General features: G+C 43.9%; 1 protein-coding gene across 17 annotated transcripts in view; it reads left to right on the forward strand.

Annotated features, from left to right (window-relative positions):
- The window catches only part of TRAK1 (trafficking kinesin protein 1), a 211,902-nt gene that overhangs the window by 139,634 nt on the left and 47,595 nt on the right, over positions 1-24,673 (forward strand). For 14 of the 17 annotated variants that reach the window (XM_055381357.2, XM_055381356.2, XM_055381359.2 and 11 more), the window contains one exon: positions 23,410-23,486. In XM_055381357.2, the coding sequence (XP_055237332.2) occupies positions 23,436-23,486 (51 nt within the window). In that variant the 5' untranslated portion in view covers positions 23,410-23,435. Of the gene's footprint in view, positions 1-6,800; positions 7,101-23,409; positions 23,487-24,673 lie in introns of those variants that run through there. The other 3 variants (XM_055381355.2, XM_055381358.2, XM_055381354.2) reach the window with 3 other exon arrangements.

The raw sequence follows: 24,673 nt of genomic DNA on the forward strand, positions 1-24,673 counted from the left end.
TACTCCAGCCTGGGTGACAGAGTGAGATCCTGTCTTAAAAAAAATAAAAAAAAGGAATAGTATTTTGAACAAGGTACAGCATTTTGTCCACCTGTTTGTTGCTTCAGTTTCTTTTGTAATCAGACTTGCTCTCCATCCCCGCTCACCTCCCCCTTTTATAACCTGATAGATTTGAATGTCGGGGTAGGAGGTGGTCTAGTTCATACTGGTTCACAAATGAAGAAACTCGGGTAGATTGTCACAGAAGTTATTCTTACAGCTTCTTACTCTATAATGAAGATTTATGGTATACGCAAGGGCAGTCTGGTGCGCTCTGTTCCTCACTTGATTTCAGTGATCTCTGAAATGTCACCCAAGATGGCGGTGGCTGGTTCGTGAGTGTTTTTTTTCTTTTTGTGCATGAGTGAAGTTTTGTTAGAGGTATTTTAAGCATTAATTGAAAAGCTGCATTTCTGAACTGAGTTTTCGAATTTTCCTACATGTTGATGCAAACAGATCCCCATTTCTTTGTCTTGTGTTTTATTGTGTGATGCGCCCGTGAAGGTAGAGGTTGACTTCTCTCTTTCCACACACAGCACTCTCCTCTGTGGTTATTAAGGGGATTAAAAAAAGAAAAAGAATGAAATGTAAACAGTTTTATAATGTAACTGTTTTTATTATCACTGGCTATAGTAAAATAGAGATAATGTCCTCTCTGACATAGGAGCTGAGGACTAGAGACTTGGCAAGAAAGCCAAAGCAAGCCTGGAACCCAAGTTTTTGGAGCTTTGTGGTGCTCTTGTTAATTTAGTTTTAATTTTGTTTTATTTATTTATTTCTTTTTTTTTGAGATGGAGTCTTGCTATGTCATCCAAGCTGGAGTGCAGTGGCACGATCTCAGCTCACTGCAATGTCTGCCTCCCAAGTTCAAGCGATTCTCCTGCCTCAACCTCCTGAGTGGTTAGGATTACAGGTGTCCATCACCATGCCTGGCTAATTTTTGTGTTTTTAGTAGAGATGGAGTTTTACCATGTTGGCCAGGCTGGTCTCGAACTCCTGATCTCAGGTGGTCTGCTTGCCTTGGCCTCCCAAAGTGCTGGGATTACAGGCGTGAGCCACTGCACCCAGCCTTATTTATTTATTTATTTATTTAGAGGCAAGGTCTTCTCCTTGTCACCCAGGCGGGAGTGCAGTGGCATGATCACGACTCATTGCAGCCTTGACCTCCTGGGCTCAAGTGATCCTCATGCCTCATTTTTAAATTTTTTTGTAGAGATGGGGTCTCACTATGTTGCCCAAGCTGGTCTTGAACTCCTAGGCTCAAGTGATCCTCCTGTCTCAGCCTCTCAAAGTGCTGGGATTACAGGTGTGAGCCTCTTTGCCCAGCCTTATTTATTTATTTAAATTGTATGAGCAAAGTCTTTGGGGACATGACCCTCAGTCGTGCCAACCCTGCTCTCTAGGAGCAGAGAAGTGAAATGTGAGTGAGGAACATTGAGCATCAATGGGACAGGTGAAGTGGAGAGAAAGATGCTCATACCTGAAGGAGATGGGGAGCAGTGCTGAACCAGACCTTGAAAGATAGGAGGATTTGGGCTAGGGAGGTGGGGACGTTGAGGGTATAGCAGAGGAAAAACTTTATGCCTCTACCCTGCTTGATTCAGTAGCTAGGTGCCCTGAGAAACAAACTGATAAAAAGCATTAACAAGAGAAAAATTAGTTTTAATTATGTAAGTAGGCACTGGCAATCACAAAGAAATGAGAGTCAAAGAGGCAAGTAGAATTTGGCGGGTTTTGTGTCATCCCAAAGGGCAACAAAGTATGGAGAAAAGGTGAGACAAAGGAAAACGGGTTTGGGATTCCTGCTGGGGAGTAAGTTATGGGAAGGCAACTTGGAAACGTGGGATACTCAAGACATGTTTAATAAGGTGTGCAGATTCAAGTGGGTGCTTCGTCCATAGATAAGAGATGGTACAGGAGACGGAGACACTCTTCCAAATATAAATTTCTTTACAAAAGGAAAATTTATGCTCCGTTTTTAGAGCTTTTCCGGCATCTGCTGTTCTTCAGTTGCTTCTGCTCAAAATAATCCTTATGTCAAAGAGGCATATTTTGTTTGTGGGGGTGGGAGTCTGGTCCCCTTCATAGGTGAGCTAAGGCAGTAGCATTATGTGGGCAGAAGTTAGCAGCTTGTTTTGTCTGTTTGAGGTGTGGTGGGAAGCCAGGCTGGAAGCAGAGGCTGCAGGGGAGATGCAGGATGTGGAAGCCAAGAAAATATAGAGCTCCTATCTTGAAAATAAGGGGCACCCTTTAGATCAGTGCTATCCAGTGAAGCTTTTTGTAATGCAGTAAATGTTCTATTCTCTGCTGTCAAATATGGTAGCCACTGGTCACATATGGCTGTGGAGCACTTGAGATATGGCTAGTGTGACTGGTTTTTAAACTTTATTTAATTTTAATCCATTTAAATGTAAACATAAATAGTCCCAGTGGCTTGTGGCCACTCTTTGGACAACACAGGGTAGAGCTTTGGGAAGATGACTTCTATGGAGTATGTCAAGTAGATGTGAGCGGGAGACAGAGAATGATGTGCCTCCGCCCTGCAAGAGGTGATTGACCCTCCCCTCCACTGGTCTTCCTGTCCAGTGTTCCTGGAGATGGATCAGGAACTCACTCTCTGCTTCCCTGCTGTGGGTCCCAGTGTCTAGTCTATGCCTTTGATACGGCACACACATCTGTTACTTAACTGCCTTTCACACCTCCAGCTCCAGGCTCCATGTCCAGCCTGGCCCAGCCCTCTCCATCCCTCGGTTGGCACAGGGATTCCCAGGCTTTCTTGCCGGTCTTTGGGGATTGTGTTTTGCTTTGACTTTTGGAGAAACTACACTCTCAGGGAAGATGCCCTTTGGCCCATCTCTGCCTTTAACCGTGAAGTGAAGGCAGATGTGCATGAGTTTTCAGAATTCTCTCACACCGTTGCAGCAGGAGGGGAGGAAAGAGGAGATTGGGAGAGGGATATCGTGAAGAGTGTCTAAACCCAGAGAAATGGGGTGACATGAAGAGTCTAGGGTGGTCCTGTGTTCAAAATTTCATGTCTTACACAGCAGCCAGCCTGAAGGGGCTCCCACTGGCCTAATATGGGGCAATTTGAACATCAAAATAAATAATAGTAGTCAAGGATTATGACTTATAGAATAAAGGAAGAATCCATGAGTCTATACTGATAAAAATAAATGAATGACTAAATAATGGGAGGGAAGAAAAAGTTATTACTAACAATAGAAAGGCAACTAATAAGTGTTGGAATGATGGAATTAGAAATTAGAAATTCACCACTTTCCCATCCATCCACATAAATGACTAAGACAAGACTTATTAAAACTGGTGATCTCAAAGTATATCACCATGAAATATATCACCATGAAACACTGTTGAATAACAAAGGGAAAAATAATAGCTTCACAGTGAGGAAACCAAATGATCAAAGTAAACATTGGGCTTTAAAAACTGGAGTTTTAAAAATTACCGATGGGGGCCGGGTGCTGTGGCTCATGCCCGTTCATAATCCCAACACTTTGGGAGGCCGAGGCGAGTGGATCAGTTGAGGTCAGGAGTTTGAGACCAGCTTGACTAACATGGTGAAACCCCATCTTTACTAAAAATACAAAATTAGCCAGGCGTGGTGGCAGGCGCCTGTAATCCAGTTACTTGGGAGGCTGAGGCAGGAGAATAGCTTGAACCCAGGAGGCGGAGGTTGCAGCAAGCAGAGATCGCACCACTGCACTCCAGCCTGGGAGAGAGAGTGAGACTGTCTGGAAAAAAAAAAAAAAAATTACTGATGAGACCAGGCGTGGTGGCTCACACCTGTAATCCCAGCACTTTGGGGGGCTGAAGTGGGTGGATTGCTTGAGCCCAGGAGTTTGAGACCAACCTGGACAACATAGTGAGACCCTGTCTCTACAAAAAATAAAAAAATTAGAGAGGCATGGTGGCATGTGCCTGTGGTGCCAACTACTTAGGAGGCTGAGGCGGGAAGATCGCTTGAGCCTAGAGGTTGAGGCTGCAGTGAGCCATGATCATACTACTGCAGTCCAGCCTGGGCAACAGAATGAGACCCTGTCTCAAAAAAAAAAAAAAAAAAAAAAAGGTTAACATTGGCAGTAGTGGGACCGCTCCACAGCAGATGCCTCCTGAGAAGATGCACTGAAGAGAAAGTAACACCACTTCTGTGTTTTCTTGCCGAAAGTTCATAAACAGAATCTAATCATAAGAAAACACCAGGAATACCCAAAGTGAGGGACCTTCTACAAAATAGTTGGCCTGTATTGTTCAAAAAATCTGTCTTGAAATATGAAGACTCAGAAATTGTTCCAGATTAAAGAAGACTCAAGAGACCTGGCCGTTGAATAAAACACATGATCTTGGATTTCTTTTGCCATAAAGGATGTTATTGGGACAACTGAAGGGAATCTCAATAAGATCTATGGGTTACAAAATAGTAGTGTTTCAGTGTCGAGAAAGAGAAAGTAAATGTAGTAAATGTTACCATTTGGGGAATCTTTTTGTACTATCCAGGAGTTTTCTGTCCTATTCTTGTAACTTTTCTGTAAATCTGAATTGTGTACCCCCCAAAAACAAAATATTCATTGTTCATTTTTGATGGAGGCATACCAGCATTCACTGTAGTGTTCTTTATTCTGTATATTTTAAATATTTTTATAATTAAAGGTTGGGGAAAAGTAATAAAGTCATGTTCTAAATATTGTGTAATATATAGAGTCTTGGACATCATTTAGAATATCTAAGTCTCTGTATATTTCATAATAGGGATACTCTAGATTTGAATTAAAAGATGAGTATAAATGAATTTATTATGAGTAAAGTCACTTGATAGTATTTTTGAATTGGTGAAATTAGCTTTTGTTTTCCTTTATATACACTGTGGCCGGCACAATATCCTACTCATCTTATCGTCAATCTGATACTTGCTGAATGAATCATGCACAAGGTGCAGGTTCTTCCTCTCTCCCGCCTTCTCAGGGGTTCAGAATAACCATTTGTGTCATTCACAACACTTTATAGATGTGCCCACTGTCATCTGAATTGAATTAGTCTAATCCGATAAAGCTTCTTAATATTAAATAAGTATTTTTTGAGTGTATTTATATTTAAAGCTTATGCAGTATTTCAAAATAGAATTTTGAACTCCCTGCCTGAATTTCTACACTTTTTTTTTTTTTTTTTTTTTTTTTTTTGCTAAGAACACATCTTTAACATGGTAAAATACAGCTCTAATTTTCAAGTTCTAAAAAATTAACCAGAGGGCTGGGCATGGTGGTTCACGCCTGTAATCCCAGCACTTTGGGAGGCTGAGGCATGCGGATCACGAGGTCAGGAGATTGAGACCATCCTGGTGAACACGGTGAAACCCCGTCTCTACAAAAAATACAAAAAAAAAAAAAAAAAAAAAAATTAGCCAGGTGTGGTGGCAGGTACCTGTAGTCCCAGCTACTTGGGAGACTGAGGCAGGAGAATGGTGTGAACCCGGAAGGCGGAGCTTGCAGTGAGCCGAGGTCGTGCCACTGCACTCCAGCCTGGGCGACAAAGCAAGACTCTGTCTCAAAAATAATAATAATAATAATAATAATAATTAGAGGATGCATATGTCCTTAGACTTTTAAATAAAATCTTTATTATCTCTGGTTTTCTATTTAGAGGCACTTGTATATGATCTCATATTAGTCTTTATGGAGGTAGTAATTCAATTTAGCTGACATTTTTAGCCACCTGAGCAGAATTCTCGGCCCTAAGGATTCAAAGATGAATGAGATACAGTTCCCGAACTTGTGCAGAAAATTGTTTTATGAAGACCTTGCCTCTGCTAAAATCTCTCTTGGCTACCTGGGGGAGGCAGCTTGTTCGAGAGGTTGGAATGAGTGTCCTGGTGTAGCTGTTAGGAGCAGAAGACCTGCACAGTGTAGCTGGGAGATGGCTGAAGCACAGAGATTACAGAATGAGCTGTGATTCTCCGAGATGCTAGCACCCGGGGCTGCCTTTCACTGGGTTTGATGGAAGAACCTGCCGTTCTCACTGTTACAGGCAAAATCAAACGGTATAGAGGAATTGATATCAAGGTATGCAATTAAACTGTGGCTTCTTTCTGCAGGCAACTTTGCAAGCTATTAGGCTTTAGATTTTTTTCTTACCTTGTTCTAGCAATTAGAGAGATCTTTATAAATTTGGCTGTGGAAACACAGATTTAGGGTAAAAGCAGGATTTTATGAAATGTAGATTGATAAAGAGAAAATGGAGGTTATTATCAAAGAATGACTGGGATGAATTAAGTTTAACGAGGTTATGGGCACTGCATTTTTTTCCCTTTTGCTAGAAATCAGAATGATCCCTTCCTTCCTCTGCTCAGCGCTGTCAGGCAGTTGTCACAGTCAGATTTGTCTCCACATCTTAAGCCCGCCCACAGGAAGTCTCTCATCTGGGGGTGTTGGGCAGTGCTTCAGCGGGACAATTCCTCCGCCAGCGCCCCACCTTTAAACAGGTGTGCCTACTCAAGGCTTAGTTGTTGTTGCCCCATGCAGTTGCTGTGAGACTTCTAGGAAGCTACCACTCCTCATTGCTGCTGGGGGAGGAAAGGTGGAGAGGGTCTAGGAGGCCGAGAGCTTGCTGAGATCCTGTACCTGCCTGCAGGGCTTTCCTCTGAATCTCCTGCGCCTGGCAGGGCATTCCCACCCTTCCAAGTGCTCCACCCCGCCCCGCCCCTCCTCCAGCCTCTTAGGAGCCACCCCCTTCCGGGTCCTGCCCGGGTGATGCTGGGCCAGGAGCTTTGTGTACACCCCTCCACTTCAGCTGAGCCAGGGCATGTCTGCGGCCCAGGCCAGGGCGCAGCGTGTGCCCTGGGGGCCCGGGCCTGCATGGCTCCTCTGGGTAGGGGGTCGGGGGCACGCCCAAGGATGGTCCCTTAGGGTGATGTTTTGGCTTTGGGGTGACTTCAGCAATGTCCCTGCGAGACAAGGGCGGGGAAGAAGAATGTTTTGAATACGACTGCCAGGATGAAGAGAGGAAGCCAACCCACAGGCAGCATGACACCCAGGACCTCTTGGAAGAGGGTAAATTCTGTACTTGGCTCAGATTTGATCCTTTCCTTGTTAGTATCTAAATAGGCTTGAATGTTTTGCTGATTTCATAGCACTGTTTTGTTTTTTTTTTTAAGTTGAGGTATAAGTTAGAGATCTTATGCAAATAGCTTAAAGCTGTCCTTGTAAGAGTCCCCACCCCCTTACCCAGAGAACAGCATTTCCAGCTCCTCAGGAAGTCCCTTGGTCCCTTTCTAGTTTACATCTACCTTCCCGGAAACAATTATTATGACTTCTGTCACCTCAGATTTGTTTTGCCACTTCCCGATCTTTGTAATGGAATCAAACAGGGTGTATTCCTTTGTGTCTGGCTTTTGTTGCTTAACTGAGGTCTTTGAAATTCATCCTGGTTGTTGCTAATATCACTAATTTTTTTTTGTGCATGGCATTCCAGCATTCTGTTTTAAGAGATTCAGTTGTTATCTTGTGACTGGTTGGGTTTTGATAAGTTAATGGACAAGAGACCAGTCTTATTAAATGAAGCATGTTTTTGTTCTGGCAGTGTTTATTTTTTAAAAAATTATTAATCACTTATCTGAAATAAGGATTTTTTAAATCTTAGAAATATTTCAAAATGAATAGCCGAAGGCTGACATTGAAATCTGGGAGCCCACTGCCAGCTCTCTTAAAGAGATGCTCCTTTGCAGGGAAAAGGGAGGATGTTAGGTAAAGATAGGCCCAGATGCTGGTAGAAGCTTTCTAGTTGGCCTTCCAGGGCTTTCACCCACAGCCCAGAGAAAGGAGCTTTGGGGGCTGATCAGGATGTTTAAACAATGACTAATGTTCTTTAGGTCCCTTGAGTAAAAACAATCAGAATATGTTTCAAACTTCTGCTTTAGGATGGTCTATTTTCCTGTCTCGGGATAACTTTTTTCTTTTTTCTTTTTTTTTGGGACGGGGTCTCACTCTGTTGCCTAGGCTGCAATGCAGCAGTGTTATCCTGGCTCACGGCAGCCTTGACCTTCCGGGCTCAAGCGATCCTCCCACCTCAGCCTCCCTAGTAGTGAGTAGCAGGGCCCACAGGCACACACCAACTTGCCCAGCTAATTTTTAAAATTTTTTGGTAGAGACAGGATCTCACTAAGTTGTCCAGGCTGGAACTTTTGTTTTCAACATTATTTATAATCAGCCATATACTGAAAGTATTTTTCTTTTGAAGTTACTGTTCTAAAAATATGGTTAACACTTCCCCTCCAGGACAGCTGCAAATATTTTATTGCAGGAAGGGAAGAAACTGGGAGAAGCCAGGGGAGGGTTAGGGACCCAATGCTGAGGCCTGCATTCTGGCTGGTGCCCTTCTGGCCTTGTCTTGAAGGAGATGGGGGAGGGGAGAGGAGTGACGGGATTGAGGATTTGTTAGGTCCCTGGAAGGGATCAGGAGAAAGGTATCCATCTGCCCTTGTAGAACTAGGGCTCCCCCAGATTTAGCTGGATTAGCTTCCTGCCCCTTTAATCTCTGCTGCTTCAAGTGCAGCCAGTGCCCTCATCACCTGTGAGCTTTCTAGAAATGCAGAACCTTAGGCCCCAGCCCAGACTCACTGAGTCAGCATCTGCCTTGTAACAAGATGTCCAGATGATAAGCACGCATGTTAAAGTATGATATGAGCTGCTGCCTTAAAGCCTAGCAAGATTTTAAAAATACCAGTCATTGAACTGTATGATTCTAGATTAAAGGCTATAAAATATTCTGGAGCAGTATCGTATATCCTAGTCAAGAGAGGAAAAAAATTTGTGTTGTGCCCATTTTAATGTATATAATGTATATAAATATGTGATGATATATAAACATATAAATATATATTATATATAAATATATGACGAGAGAGAGACTCTCTCTCTCTCTCATCATATATTTTGTCAACTAAGTGAAATAACAGGCACTAGAACTTAGAGAAATCACAGTTTATTCTGATCTAGGCTTGAGGACTTGAGCCCAGGAACACAGGCTCAGTATAGACCGAGAATGTGTCCTGAAGTAGACGGCTTGAGACACAGTAGATAATGCATTTTCTAATAGGGGGATATGTGTGACACAGAAGGTGGGGGAAGAGGATAGTGAAGCAACAGTTCCTTTCCTGTAATTCTGTTTGGTGCACAGTGATGCTGTACATAAGGTAAATATGCAGTTGAGCAGTAGGGAGAAAGTTTAGGTATCTTAGGGGTCTAGTGGAGGGTGACTGATTTTGTCAATCCTGCCTTTTGTTCTACATCTGATAAACAGGTTTCTGACCAGTTCCTGTCAGCAAAATATTTGACAAACTCTAGTTACACAGGCAAGAGGTCAGCTTTAGTTTATAGGCCTAGGTCTTATTACCCTCGTGCTCATCTGCAGCCATCAGGGGCCACTGTTAAATTTTTCGTTAGAAATTTTCTTTTCCTGAAAATTTATGTAGATACATGTATTAAACTTTTTTTAAAAAACCAAGAGCCAGATGATGATGATAGTGAATGTCATTATGCACTTCCTAAGTACTTGGCACCATTTTAAGTGATGTTAAATCTCTGCTGCTTCAAGTGCAGCCAGTGCCTTTATGTGGATTCATGCATTGAACCTTTAAAACATTCGAGGTCAAATACGGTTATTATTCCCATTTTATAGATTTATGGGAGGAAATGTAAACAACTTATCTAAAGTCACACAGTGAGTTAAGTGGTCCCAGCCTATTTAGAATGGCTGTAGAACTTGCTCTTAACTATGATGCTAACAGTTCTCAAAGTGGGATCCCTGACCAGCAGCATCAGGATCACCTAGGAACTTGTTAGAAATGCACCTTCTTGGAGGCCAGGCATGGTGGCTCACACCTGTAATCCTAGCACTTTGGGAGGCTGAGGCGGGTGGATCATGAGGTCAGGAGTTCAAGACCAGCCTGGCCAAGATGGTGAACCCCTGTCTCTACTAAAAATGCAAAAATTAGCTGGGCATGGTGGCGGGCGCCTGTAGTCCCAGCTACTCGGGAGGCTGAGGCAGGGAATTGCTTGAACCTGGGAGGCGGAGCTTGCAGTGAGCCAAGATCGTGCCACTGCACTCCAGCCTGGGCAGCAGAGCGAGACTCCATCTCAAAGAAAAAAAAAAAAAGGCATGGACCTTCTTGGGTCCCACTCCAGACCTGCTGAATCAGAAACTGGGGTGGGACCAAGCAAGCTGGGTTTTAACACGCCCTCTGGGTGATTCCAATGCACATTGTCCTGTGCTAATCCACACCTCATAGATAACAGTGTATCTGCCTTATAATCGGATTCAAGGGAAGAGATTTTGCCTTGTATTTGTCATCTTATGATAGATAATTACTGTCTATTCTCTCCTTCTCTTGTTTCTATCCAGTTTTCCCTCATACTCCAAGAAATCATTTTTAGCAGTCCTGTAGGTGAGGTGTTAACAGTATTTTTAGGACAGTAACCTCAAAAGAAAAACACTTGCCAGCATGCTTCGTTTACTTTGTAAAATGAAACAAACTCACTTTTAAGGTTTGCTCCTGACGTGAAAGAAGCAAGGCTGTGGTGCAGATCAGAAAGATAGCAACTTAGAAAGTTTGGTGTCATGGCCAGTTTTGCTGGAAACGTGTATCTCAGAGCAAGCTGGGCAGGACCCCATTTTTCTCTGTCATGATCACACCACCTTTGTCTTGAGTTCACAGGAAGCCAGTCCCATGTGGAGCAGAAATACTCTGTGAGTAGTGAAAATATGTGTGTGGATTTGGATCTAACTGTGTTACCTGGATTTCAAGGTGTTTCTACATTGTCAACTTGTCTAAAAGAGGTGCTTTTGGTTGAAATCTGTAAGATACAATTAGTATTTCAGTTGCTCTGATAGTTACAGATAGAGGATACATTTGTTGTTCTCTCCAGGTCACCTTATGGGATAATAGGCACTTTCTCATGTCATTTAATCTTTAAAACAAACTTTCAGGTAAACATTCTCATTTTGCAAGCAAAGCACCTGAGGCTCAGATAGTTTGCACTTGTGTAGAGTCCCTCAGCTCGAAGCACAGAGCTGGGTCTTTGCCCTGCCTTGTGGGGTTCTGTTTCACCATGCCCAGGCTCTAAGCTGACAGAGTTCTAGGCCCTTCCCTTGTATTATTTCATTGAATCCTCTTATCCCATGAGGTGGGTGCTCCTGGGAGACCAGGCAGCAGGAGAGGGCTTGGCTCTCACTGTCTTTCCAGGGAGAGGAAATATCCAGGCCCTGGGTCTTCTGGCTCCTGAAAACTTGCACAATGAGAAAGCAAAATTGATCTCAGGTGCTTAGTGACATATTTAGAGGAGGGCTCTTCTGCTTTTCGCAATCCCTCTCCTCACTATGAGATTAAGAGGGCTGAACTGCATGAATGAAATAGTGGGTCCCGCCCTGTCTCAGTGCCTGGGCAGCTGCATGAGGAAAACACTGGTGAAAAGAGAAGTTTCATGGTCACTTCCTTGTGGCCTATTACCTGGCAAATTTCCAGTGTTCTTTTTCTTTTTTCTTTTTCTTAAATGAAATGCATCAAGAAGCCTGACTTCGTAATTTCTTCTCATCAGGTTACTTCCAAACCTATTACCCATTTGCAAAGTGAATCACTAAATTTCTGGCAAATGGTATTCAGGATTGCTCAGGAGAAGGCATGATTTGGATAGAGATGCACAATGGTCTGGAAAGGTTTAGGTTCCCCGAGAACATGGGCTGCAGGAGAGAGAATGCATTCCACTTTCCTTAGGGGTGGCTGCTAAGAGTATGTGAGTGGGCAGAGTCAGTCTTCTGCACAAAGGGCAGTTTTGAGGTGTTGAACACTAACCAGACATGATCATCTGGAAAAACGGGTGAAAAAAATGCCAGTCAGTGGTGGGAACCCAGAGCCTTCTGGGTCTATGTCCAGTGGCTGCACCTGCTGGCTGTTCAAATTCTCCATCTGGTTCCCAGGCAAAGCTGGAGATTCAGCACAGATGGAACACATTTCTCCAGCTTGGGAGAGCATTCCTGGGCTGCAGAGAAAGGACTGGGCCCTGTGGGGGAATAACTGGATCCGGGAGTGCTGTGTCTTGGAGGTGGTTCTGATGCGTCAGGCTTTTGTGGGCTGTGGAGTTGGGAATGTCAGCCCCAGAGAAGGGGCCTGAGTCCTGGGCCTTTGTTAATGTAGTGTCATCTGCAGCACTCGAGGGTGCCGTGCACAACTTTCCCGATGGGTCAGTGTCGAAGGAGGAACTGACCTGGCGCATCAGTACCTACCGCAGCACTGTTACAAAGGTCTCTTGGTTCATGGTTTTCATTGTCCTTGTCTCCACTTGGGATTTGGTCCTCAGTATCCATGGCTACCCCACGCAGGCCTCCTGTGGGGTCAGTCTCTCTGGGTGGTTCTCCTAATAGTGGGGTACCAGCATCACCCCAAGGCTGGCCATGGACAAAGAGCCTACTCACGTTCTCTGTATTTTGGGGTCCTTTTGCCACTCTGCCCACTTCTGGGGCCTGTCCCGTGTCCCTCTGCCATCCCCAGCTTTCTTGTATCATCTGAGCTGCCTAGCAGTGTCTCTCACCTGACACCTTTCCTGCTTGCTCCTCTGTGTTATGCCAGTTTATGCATGTGCCCTACCTTCTCATCTAGGTCAGGAATTCCTCGAGGGTACGATTCATTTATTTACTCAGCAGACATTGAGAGCTCCAACTTAGGGGTTAGACAGATCAGGCCCTTCCATAATAGCTCTGTGACCTTGGGCAGTTTCTTTCTGTCTAAAATGGGACAGTAGTAATACTTTCCTCATAGGATGGATGTAAACGTTAAAGGAGGTGACATACAGACAACTCTTAACAGAGTGCCAGGCTCATGGTGAGGGTGCCAGAGTGAACCATGTGTTTATTGCCTTATTAAATGTCTTGGTGATAAATGGCCACTATAGATCAACACTGGGTGTTCCAGTCTGGGGCGGGGTGGCTGATTACAGCATCTAGCAAACCTGCTGCAAGTCCATGGTTGTGTCTCTCTCGACCTTGGACGAGCCACTGGCCTTTCTGTCTGGTTTGTTAAATGAGGCTCATATGTATGTTGTGGGCTTCTTCTGAGTTTTAAGTGAAATAATACTTGTAAAATGCCTAGGAAAGCAGTTGGCACATTGTAGATACCCAGTAGCAGTATACTCATTTCATTTATTCTTCTCTGCTTCTTAAATAACTTGTATTGGTGTCCTGCTCTTAGCCTGCAAGGCAAGGGAAAGTGAGCCAGTAGAATAGTCACACTACAACTTCATTAATAGTGATACTGATAAGCAATAAAAGGAAGCCATAGCTGTGCTGTTTTGGTCTCTGTCCTTGGCAAGTGGCACCATGCTCCTGCCTCCTAGTGCAGAGACTAGGCACCACACAGACATGGGTAATGGCTGTACAGACCATTGTTCGTACGGCTCTGGGTCGGTCTCTGCCCCCACTACTGTTCCGGCCACAAGGCTGCCTGCAAAAACAAAGTGACACAAAGAGACAAGGAGATGGGGAGTTGCTAAGACAGTTGCATTAAAAGGATGGCATCAATTAAGTGGCTGTGGTCCTAGGCCAGAAGCAAACGGGCAGACTGCTACTGCTCCTCCCAAGTAAGAGGCGCTGGCTTATCATGCCCCCTCAGGCCTGTCTGGCGTTCAGATGACTTGTGGCTGGGATAGACTCACCAGGACTCATGCTCATCTTGAGGGCATGCACTGTGCACCCGGGCTTTGTTTTTACCCCTCTCTGGGGTGTTGATTAGAAATGAGCTCTTCTTTGCAAGTAGAACAGAGTTTTGTTTTGCTTTTTGAGTGTCAACTGTGTCTGGCCCAAAATGAGAAAGACTCAGCTGCCTTCATGTGACCTAAACAGCCCAGGTGGGAAGGGACATTTGTAAGCATTTGTTGGGTTTGTTCTGCCTGCCCTGCCGTAACCATTTTTGACACGAGGACACTGAGATAAGAATAAAAAGAAATTGTTCTTTCTTTTTATTATAATTGCTGAGAAATGAGCATTGTTTTTTATTACCAAGTACTGTGGGCCCTCACCCTGTTCCAGTGGCCGCTTCAAAGTCTTCATCAAAATAGCTACATTTTGTTTTGTTTTTAAAACCAAGTAATGGGCCGGGCACGGTCCGTTACAGGCTCACGCCTGTAATCCCAGCACTTTGGGAGGCTGAGGCGGGTGGATCACGAGGTCAGGAGATCGAGACCATCCTGGCTAACATGGTGAAACCCTGTCTCTACTAAAAATACAAAAAATTAGCTGGGCGTGGTGGTGGGCACCTGTGGTCTCAGCTACTCGGGAGGCTGAGTCAGGAGAATGGCATGAACCCGTGAGGCAGAGCTTGCAGTGAGCTGAGATCATGCCACTGCACTCCAGCCTGGGCGACAGAGCGACACCCCATCTCAAAAATAACAGCAACAACAAAAAAACCAAGTAATGTGTGTCTTAGGGCTTAGTAGTTAATTCACTAGGACTATTTGGTCAAGTCTAAATTACTGAGGGTCAACAGGCAAGTGAGAGACTTGGCCAAGCCTTCAAGGAGGTGGCTATAACTTGGGAGAAGATAGAAGAGGTTTATGACTAGGAAAAGAGTTCAAAGTCAAATTCTTCTCAGTTATGGCTGTATCATGAAATTATTTCTGCGATCTGACTAAATTTTATTTAATAACAATTTTCTAATTTTAAAATAGTCTAGTCTAAGTGGGGCAGATTAGTACCTTTATGTGCTGTTTATCAGTGCTAGTTTCTTAGTGGATGATTTGCCATTTCTAAACAATTTTGCTATGTGATAACATCGTTGTGGACCCAAGGAAGTCCAAGTCCAGGGTTGAGACAATACAATAGTGTTTTTACATTGTCATGTAACAGGGAAGTGGCTGGAATATGGCATGGTTCGGGGATGCTTGCTTGAGTGTTATTTATTTGATAACTTAAATATCACCCATTTTAACTAGACAATTCAAAGATTTTCGTTAAATTCACTGAGTTGTGCAACCATCACCATAATTCAGTTTTAGAACTTTACATTCCCCCAGCAAAGATCCTTTGTGCTTGTTTACAGTTAGCTCCCATTTCCCACTTCTGATCCTAGGCAACCAATAATCTGCTTTCTTTTTTTTTGAGACAGAATCTTCACTCTGTTACCTAGGCTGGAGTGCAGTGGCACAATCTTGGCTCATTGCAACCTCCACCTCCTGGGCTCACCCACCTCAGCCTCCTGGGTAGCTAGGACTATAGGCATGCCACCACATCTGGCTAATGTTTTTATTTTTTGTAGAGATGGGGATTTGCTATATTGTCCAGGCTGGTCTCAAACTCCTGGGCTCAAGTGATCTACTTTTTAAAAATTGTTGTTATTTTTTGAGATGGAGTCTCACTCTGTCACCCTGGCTGGAGTGCAGTGGCAGGATCTCAGCTCACTGCAACCTGTGCCTCCCAGGTTCAAGCGATTCTCCTGCGTCAGCCTCCCAAGTAGCTGCGATTAAAGGCATGTGCCACCATGCCTGGCTAATTTTTGTATTTTTAGTAGAGATGAGGTTTCACCATGTTGGCCACGCTGGTCTTGAACTCCTGACGTCAGGTGATCTACCAGCCTTGGCCTCCCAAAGTGCTGGGATTACAGGCATGAGCCATGGTGCCCAGCAAAGTGATCTATTTTCTTTCTTTCTTTTTTTTTTTAAGTGATCTATCTATCTCTATAATTTTCCTTTTCTTATACATTATATGAATGGAATCATACAATATGTGGTATTTTCTTGTGTTTTTTTTTCTGAGCATAAGGATTTTGGGGTTCATGCTATAGCATGCATGAACTTCATTCCTTTTTATGACTCAATATTCCATTGTATGGACATACCTATTGTGTTTATTCATTCACCAGTTGATGGACTTTTTTGGCTATAATGAATGATGCTGCTATGAATGCTTATATACATATGTTTATGTTTGTGTGTGCATATATGGTTCCATTTATCTTGAGTAGATACTTAGGAGACTTTAAAAAGTCTTCGTGACCTTAGGCAATTCACCTGACTTCTCAGAGCCTCAGTTTCCCTGTCATATAAAATGTGGCGATATAGCTACTAGGGAGGCTGAGGCAGGAGAATCGCTTGAACCTGGGAGGCAGAGGTTGCAGTGAGCTGAGATCGCGCCATTGCACTCCAGCCTGAGCAACAAGAGCAAAACTCCATCTCAAAAAAAAAAAATAGTGGGGATAAAAGTATAAGTTACTCTCAGCATTGTATCTGGCAGAGATAAGTGGTCATTGCTGCTGTAAGCTGAGTCACAACAGCCATTTGAAGATGTTCCCCTGATCAAAAGTGCTTTGCCAAATCAGCCTGGTCTAGGTGTCTGGGCAGACTGTAAAAACTACAGATTTTACAAAAGTGGGCAGAAGAGCTGACACTTGGATAGGGTGTCAGCTACAGGGAGGCACCTTCTTTTTGGCCTGTGGGAAGAGCAGGAAATTCTCAGATGGAGAAGTGAGAGAAAGACAGTCCGTATGAGAAGGAAATGGCAGGCACACAAGTGCGAGGCCAGACATCTGAGAGTGGCGTCACTGGGTGTGGAGGAGCTATGGTGAAGAATGAGCTTGGGTGGCAGGGGAGGAGGCGGGAGGGTTGGGCTGGGCCAGGTAGGGATGGTCCGTGTATGTCCTGTGTGTTGAGGCTGCTGCTTGTAGGAGGTAGAAGAGCTGGGGAAGATTATTAAGCAGAGCAGGGACTAATTAAGTTCAAAAGCTACAAGCTTTTAACAAACCTTTAAAGGACATCTATTTTGTAATGCCTGGAAACTTGGATGACTGGTGACTCATTTAGAATTTTATGGAAAGCTTTTTAGTTCCCAGGTTCTGGGACCCCAGGTTGGCTCCCAGGTTCTGAACCTCTGTCCCCTGCCCTTGTGAACAGTGCAGACAGTAAGTGCTTATTAAGTTTACTTCCTGGGGCATCAGGGGCCAGATGTAGTATTGCTTTTTCATCCTGACAACTGCTGCTGCTCTCAAAAGCGAGAGGTAATCAACTGGTTTGTGGACCATTCTTTTCTTTGGCACCTAAGTACCAGCTCTGTTTCAACTGGGTATATCAGAATTGCTAGTGGTACACGTCTACTTTGAATGTTTATTCAATCCCTTTGCAGTTTTTATAATGAAAATTATAGAAAATTGACTTTTAAAAACACTGATGCTAAGGTGTAGAAGATAGAAGGAAAAATTATTGAGGGGAGGGTGGAGCTCAGTTTCTTGATAAAACTTTGGGAAACACTGTTTTAATTAAAGAAATGACCTATATGTAAGGCAGAATGCAAACAGCCCCAAATGCAAATATATCAGGCAGTCTTGAATATCTTTTTTTTTTTTTTTGAGACAGAGTCTCACTCTGTCGCCCAGGCTGGAGTGCAGTGGCATGATCTCCGCTTACTGCAAGCTCCGCCTCCTGGGTTCACACCATTCTCCTGCCTCAGCCTCCCCAGTAGCTGGGACTACAGGTGCCTGCCACCACACCCTGCTAATTTTTTTTTTTTTTTTGTATTTTTAGTAGAGACGGGATTTCACCGTGGTCTTGATCTCCTGACCTCATGATCCGCCTGCCTCGGCCTCCCAAAGTGCTGGGATTACAGGCGTGAGCCACCGCACCTGGCCCTGAATATCTTTTCTACTCGTTGCTAATTGGTGTTTGAGTTATAAGTGTCTTCTTGAGGGTTTGGGAGGTTTTTCTTTTTATATGTACACACATATGTACATGTGTGTGTAAAATATTCATTTATTCATGCCAGAGATATGTAGAGCTGACATCAATGGGAGGAATGTTACCAGAATTAGGTTAAGTAGTGATGAGAGTTATTCGTTCTAACAACGTTATGAGAATCTTTTCCTCCAAAATACATGAATGGGAAGTGAGGTTTTCTAACTATATTTTCTTAAAGAAGACTGATAAGACCAAAATGTCAAGAAAGCTTTTATCAAGCTTGTTAATTTGACACACACCATAGAGACACAGGGTCCCTTGGGGAGGGCAGGTTGCTGTGATGGAACTGTAGAGATTCTCCCCACCCACCCCTCAGGTTAGGCCTCTAGGTTCTGCCTTATGCCTGGGTCTTAGATCTTTTGCTCTAGCCCCACCACTCCCTGAGCTCTGCTCCTTCCCACTTCTCCCAGCTCATTCGGAAGCCCTGGACAGTGTCAAGATAGAAACCCCAATGCCACACCACCTTTGTTTTCTTCCCATGGGGTTTTCCTCGGGGTCTTCAATTCCAGTCACTCCTGAGCTTCCCACTGGCCAGATCTCCTTGGCATCAGGCAGGGGCATGTTTCTGTTCTCTTCTGGGCCTGCACACTGTATGTTTGGGGTTTTTTGGCTGGCATCTCCTGGATGCTGGAAGATGGGTGCCAACATTTATTCTTAAAATCGTTTTGAGCATGGTTTAATTTAGCATAAAGGCTGCTTTACTTGTTTTCAGACTAAGGCACTTCATGGAGCTCACTCCACCTCCATCCCCCCTCTCCGTCCCCATTAGCTGTGACAGCCCAATCATATGTCACCCTCCCTCTGATCAGCCAGCCCAGGGCTCCTCGTTTGAATTTGGCTTCGTAATTCCTTACTTTACCTGCCATCCCAAGAAAAAGGACTTGATTCTCCTCTTAAAGTGGATTCTCCCAAACCAAAAATCTCCCTCCTCCAGCTCCTAGGAGGGTGTTTCTGTCAGGCAGACCTCCTGCCACTGTGGGTTGTGGGCAGCCCTCTGCCTGGCACATTATTACACAGTGACATCAACTACTGTCCCAGTGCCAGTGGTTTCTTGGGGGCACCGCATCTTGCCTCTGACTTTCCATCTCATGCCCATCTCGAAAGGGGACATCACTCTTGTCCTTGTTGTCCCAGTGAGAAGCCCTGATCAGTGCTTTTTGATTTACCTCCCATTCAGTTTTAGTTCTTAAATCTCAGGATAAGAGCCCACTTCTTGCCACCTACAATTTCCTTGCATTAATCCAACAGCCTCGATGATTGTCAGTCTAAATTGCCTTGCACCCCCTCCCCCATTGCTGCACACTGGAGCCAAAATGCTTCTGAAATATAAACCTTATTGCATAACCCCCCTTCAAAAACTCTCTAGTGGTTTTCCATTTAATTCCACCCTTCTTAAAGCGACTTGTCAGGCTTCGAACCCCCTGAGCCCCATCCCCCAGGCTGCCCTGTTTTCTGTGTGCCCCAGGAGGGCAGGTGTCTTGCCTTGTTCAGTGCAGAGCTTGGTGCGTGGTAATGGTTGTTTGGTGTTAGTCAGAGGTGAGGCGTGTGTATTTTACTATGATGGGTAGGCAGCAAGTTGCATTTAACTTCTTTTTCTAGGAGATGGACCATAATTTTCTTATATTAAATTATCATAGAGACTGAGCACGGTGGCTCATGCCTGTAATGCCAGCACTTTGGGAGGCCGAGGCAGGTGGATCACCTGAGGTCAGGAGTTCGAGACCAGCCTGGCCAACCTGGTGAAACCCCGTCTCTACTAAAAATACACTAATTAGCTGGGCATAGTGGCAGGCACTTGTAATCCCAGCTGCTCAGGAGGCTGAGGTGGGAGAATCGCTTGAACCAGGGAGGCAGAGGTTGCAGTGAGCCAAGATTGTGCCATTGTACTCCAGCCTGGGCGACAGAGCGAGACTCTGTCTCTAACAAAAGAAAAAAAAATTATTGTAGAGGTTTATGGTGGCTCCTTTATTTTGCTTTTCTTTCTTTTTTGAAACATCTTTTGGGTGGAAGTGGATTTATTTGGTAGCACTCCTTGGGTCAGAAATGGAACTTCTCTTTGAAATACATTCTTATAGAGAGAGAAACTTGACCACAGTTGATTGAAGATTTAGTGCCTAGGAAGTTGGTATTTGAAAAGCATAACCTGTGTTTATGCTGTCTGAAGGCATGGTTTATTATTTTTTCACCTTCATTGGTCTCACTCCTGCTTCCTTATTTCTTGGAACAGGAAATCTAAAACCTAGAAGTTAGTTGGTGGCTGCTCAGAGCCCCTTGGCTTGGATAGAGTCTCCTGAGAAAACCTAAGCCTCTGAACCCAAGGTCAGGGTTCTTTCTTTCCCCTAGGCCCAAATGCTGCTCGCTCTGTTTACACACTTCCTACACATCGATGGTTTGTGCCTTGCTCTCGTGTCCTTTATGGTCTTCCGTTTTAGTACAGGAGCCAGACTGGCCTCGGTGCAGTCTCTGCAATGCAGCCTCATTCTCTGTGACCTCAGTGGGGTCCTTAACATCCAGATTCTTAATGTCTCAGAGCCTCAGTTTTCTTATCTGTGGAGTAGTCATCGTGACTACCCTGCAGGGTTGTTGTGAAGATTAATTGAGAAAGCATGTTAAATCCCTTGACATGATAGGGGCACCATCAGTGTTAGCTGCTGCCTCTACGGAGAGTCTGTTATTTTGACATTTGCCACCTGCTAGCTGTGTGACATTGGGTGAGTTATTCAGCCTCTCTGGGCCTTAGTTTTCTGTTGTAAAATGGTGTTAATGTAAGTGCTTACCCCTTATAGTATTGCTCTGAAGATTACATAAAATAATCCATATAGAGGGTTATGAATGGTGCCTGGCCATGGTCACTGTGCTTAGTAAAGGTCAGCTCACTGCAACCTCCACCTCCCGGGTCCAAGCACTTCTCCTGCCTCAGCCTCCCAAGTTAGGATTACAGGCATCTGCCACCACGGCTGGCTAATTTTTGTGTTTTTAGTAGAGACAGGTGTGCATTTTATTGGGTTCAATTTTTAAAATATTTTAAAGCTTTATAAAATAGCAACACAAGGGGTCCTTGTAAGTGGTAGATACATGAACCAACACAGGTAATAAAATTACATAGAGCTTAATACACACATGTGCGCACAAATAAGTGCAAGTAAAATGGGAACTCTGAGGAAAAGTTATGGATTGTATCAGTGCTGATATCCTGGTTGGGATATTATGATCTTGCAGAATGTTACCATTGGGGGAACTGGATAAAGGGTATACAGGATCCCTCTGTATTATTTCTTCAAGATGGAGTCTTGCCCTGCTGCCCAGGCTGGAGTGCAGTGGCACGACTTCTGCCTCCCGGGTTCAAGTGATTCTCCTGCCTCAGCCTCCCGAGTAGCTGGGACTACAGGTGTGTGCCACCACACCTGGCTAATTTTTGTGTATATATATATATATGTATATACAAAATTTTTATATATATACAAAATTATATATATACAAAAATATATATAAAATTTTATATATATACAAAAATTTTTTTTTTAGTGGAGACAGGGTTTTGCCATGTTGCCCAGGCTAGTCTCGAATTTCTAACCTCAAGTGGTCCATCTGCCTTGGCCTCGCAAAGTGCTGGGATAACAGCCGTTAGCCACCTCACCCGGCCCCCTCTGTGTTATTTCTTCTGTCTGCTTGTGGTTATCTACACATGACTGACTATCTGAATAATTACAGTTACCTTAATTCAAAAACTTAGCCTTAAAAATTTGAGTGTTATCTCTAAATAATATAGTGTTAGAGAAACAGCAGCTCTGAATCTTCTTGTACAGATAATAGAGCCAGGTTAGTTAAAAGGTAGCCCAGTTTTATTTTTTTCCAGGAAGGCAGAGGACTCAGTTTTTTGAGGAGAGTGGGCGCCGGTGAGTGGGGATAAGCAGGCCCTCAAGTGACAACACAAATTTAAACACAGAGACCACTTAGTTGCTGTGGTCTGTTACTTGGTGTATAAAGGGTGCTGCAGATGCTTTGGCGTGCTGGCTGGGGGGCCCCAGGGTTTGTATCTGCACGCCTGCAGACCATCACAGCTGTGCATGAAGAAAACTAACTCGGGTTGGTAGCATAGGAGTCTTCACTTAAGCACTTGTGTGACCTCGAGCTGATGGACTATCTAGAGCAATTTGAGCTGGACTTCATCTACATCAAATTAGATCCTGGTTTAAAGCTACCCTTATAAATCTCCCTTGCTTCTCCCTCCCTGGCAGCTCTGTCTGAGGCAGCATATTTCCCCCCCGCTTGGACAGGAGGGACCTCATGAAAGTGTTGGGTGGAGGGGTCTTGTCTGCTGGCTCTGGTGGCACTGTCTTGGTAGGGTTTCAGATTTAGAACCAGATTTCAGGTCTCCTCCCTAAGTTAAAAAATCATTCCAACAGATCCGATTTCTCTGAGCTAATTTACTAGGATGATCTCTACTTGCACTTAATAAAATATTCAGAGACCTATTGAATTCCAGTTGCTGTTTGCCATTTGTAATGCTGCTGAGTTTGACTTAGTAATACACTTCAATTCCCAAATGTGTCTCATGGGCTGTTACTGAATGTGGGTCATTGGGAAAGCTTTGACTCTTAACAGAATTATTCACTGAAGTCTTAGTTACAAAGCATTACTAAGAAGTTATTTATTTAGTTCCAAAGTGACAGGTTTCAAAAAATTTTGCACGTTGGCTGGCCATAAATCCATTTATATTCACTCCTCCCCCCATAGAATAAAACTTATGCTACCTTCTTGGTGTTTGTTGAGCGGCGAATCAGTTCCTTGTCACTGATTTAAAATAAAACAACCCTGATGTATCTTTAGCAGACAAAAGCCTTCTTTTGTTTCACAACCCATTTCTCCAACGGAAGAAGAACAAAGACCCATAGTCCTAAAGTGCTTGTGTGCAGCCTTGTATGACCACAGTAAATTGTACATGTAATGAAATATTATTCTGTGCGTGTGTGTGTGTGTGCAATCATAGTAGTCTTTTTAAAGTATATTTAAAAAATAACAACCTAGTTTTCATGGTATGGAGCTGGTTGCATAACCTTAGAATGTAGGCCACTTGAGGAGGAGGGGGCTATGCCATTATGAAATTATCAGTTTAAGACTATTGTTTAATAATTATGCCAACAGCTGCTTTCTGAAGGATCCCAGTCTGTTCATATGGTTGGGTCTGTATGGTTAGTGGAGTCTAAATCCTACAGGCCTTTCTGATCATTCACACATGGGTGGCTGTGCTGCTGGCCCCCACCCCACCTACTTCAGTTTGCTGAATATCTGTGAGGCCAGACCCCCTTCCACTCCATTGCTTCACCCTCAGCACATGCTCACACACACAGACACACAATGTCAAGGTTTCACAGGGGTTACGAGTCCCCCTACCCCCAGACTCATCCTCCAGTCGTTGGAACTGGGAAATGAAGTCTGGTGGTGGTGAGTACATTGCGGGTTGAACCCAGCGAGCCAGTGACCCTCTGTGTCTAATGTGCAGGCACAACATTAGGGGCACTTTTTTAGATGAGTCATTTGTTTGGCAGGTTTGTGACATTGGGAGTCTCATTGTCATTTTTATTTCTTACAGTTTTATGTGCTGAAAGAGTTGGCCAGATGACTAAGACATATAATGACATAGATGCTGTCACTCGGCTTCTTGAGGAGGTAAGTGCTCCAGGGGAAGGCAAAAGAGTTGTTTATAATTGACTGGTTTTCATGGATACTGATTAAAGCATGCCTTATCGCCTGTTTCAGTGAGGAATCTTGGAAATTGGTCTCTTTCGAGGTATAATTTAATGGCTTTACTTTTTGAACTAGTAGCTATGTAGGCCTTTATAGCTGTAATTGTGTGCAGATATTTTAAAGGAATATATTAATGGCACCAAATGTGGTGTGTTTAAATACTTGTTAGAATATCCAGTTATAAGTGTAAAAAATCCTGAAACATTGACTAATGATACATTTTAAGTGCATCCAAAAAATGTCAGAAAAATATATCATATCTGTGTCTTCCTAATGTATTTAAGTTTTTACTTAGGCTAGTGGAATATTATGCAGTGTCAGCGTGGAAATAAGCAAAATAAGCATGGCAAGAAAAATTTAAGAAAGTTGCTTAAGATTAGGTGAGCTGCCTGTATTTTAGAGACTGTAGTTTTCTGAATTTCTTCTCGGTATTCTGTTGCAATTGAGAATTAAGTATTATGAAGGTCTCTAGAAACAGATGAGTATAATATGTGTATGTGCATGCCTGGAACAGGCCAGAACATGGTGGGTTCTTAGTATTTGTTGAATAAGTCTCCATCATTAATACACTGCCCCCTTCACTGAATCAGGCCTTAAATGGACAGGTGCTGCCTTCTAGACCCTTGCTTCTGATCTGGAATCTGGAATGATTTTGGAGCGTGTGACTGTGATGTGGAGGACACAGAAATCATTGTTATTGTTTTCAGCCAGTGGGAGGTCAGGGTTGAAGCTCAGACAGAAACTGGGCCAGACTCGTTTCCCAGAGGTTTTTCTGGAGTGTATGGCATTCTTTCACCGTTTTTGTGTGTCTCTCTTCCCGTGTCTCTACCGCTGCACATCCAGCATTCTCTTCCTGGTCCTGCCATCCACTCCTGTTTGATCCTCTGACGTGGGGAAGTCACAAACTCATCAGCTCCCCAGAAGTGATGTCAGGGTTTTTGGCTATGTGACAGGGTGTCAAGGGCGGTATTTTGGGGCACCGACCTTCAGCCTTCGGGTGTCACTCCAGTTGCAGCTGTCTTTGGTGTTAGCCACGTGGCAGGCTGCTTTGGTTGGCACCACCGACTTTTGAAAATGGTTAATCACTGACCCCTTTCTGCTGCATCTGT

This window comes from Gorilla gorilla, chromosome 2, assembly GCF_029281585.2.
Source record: "Gorilla gorilla gorilla isolate KB3781 chromosome 2, NHGRI_mGorGor1-v2.1_pri, whole genome shotgun sequence".
Lineage (NCBI taxonomy): Eukaryota > Metazoa > Chordata > Mammalia > Primates > Hominidae > Gorilla > Gorilla gorilla.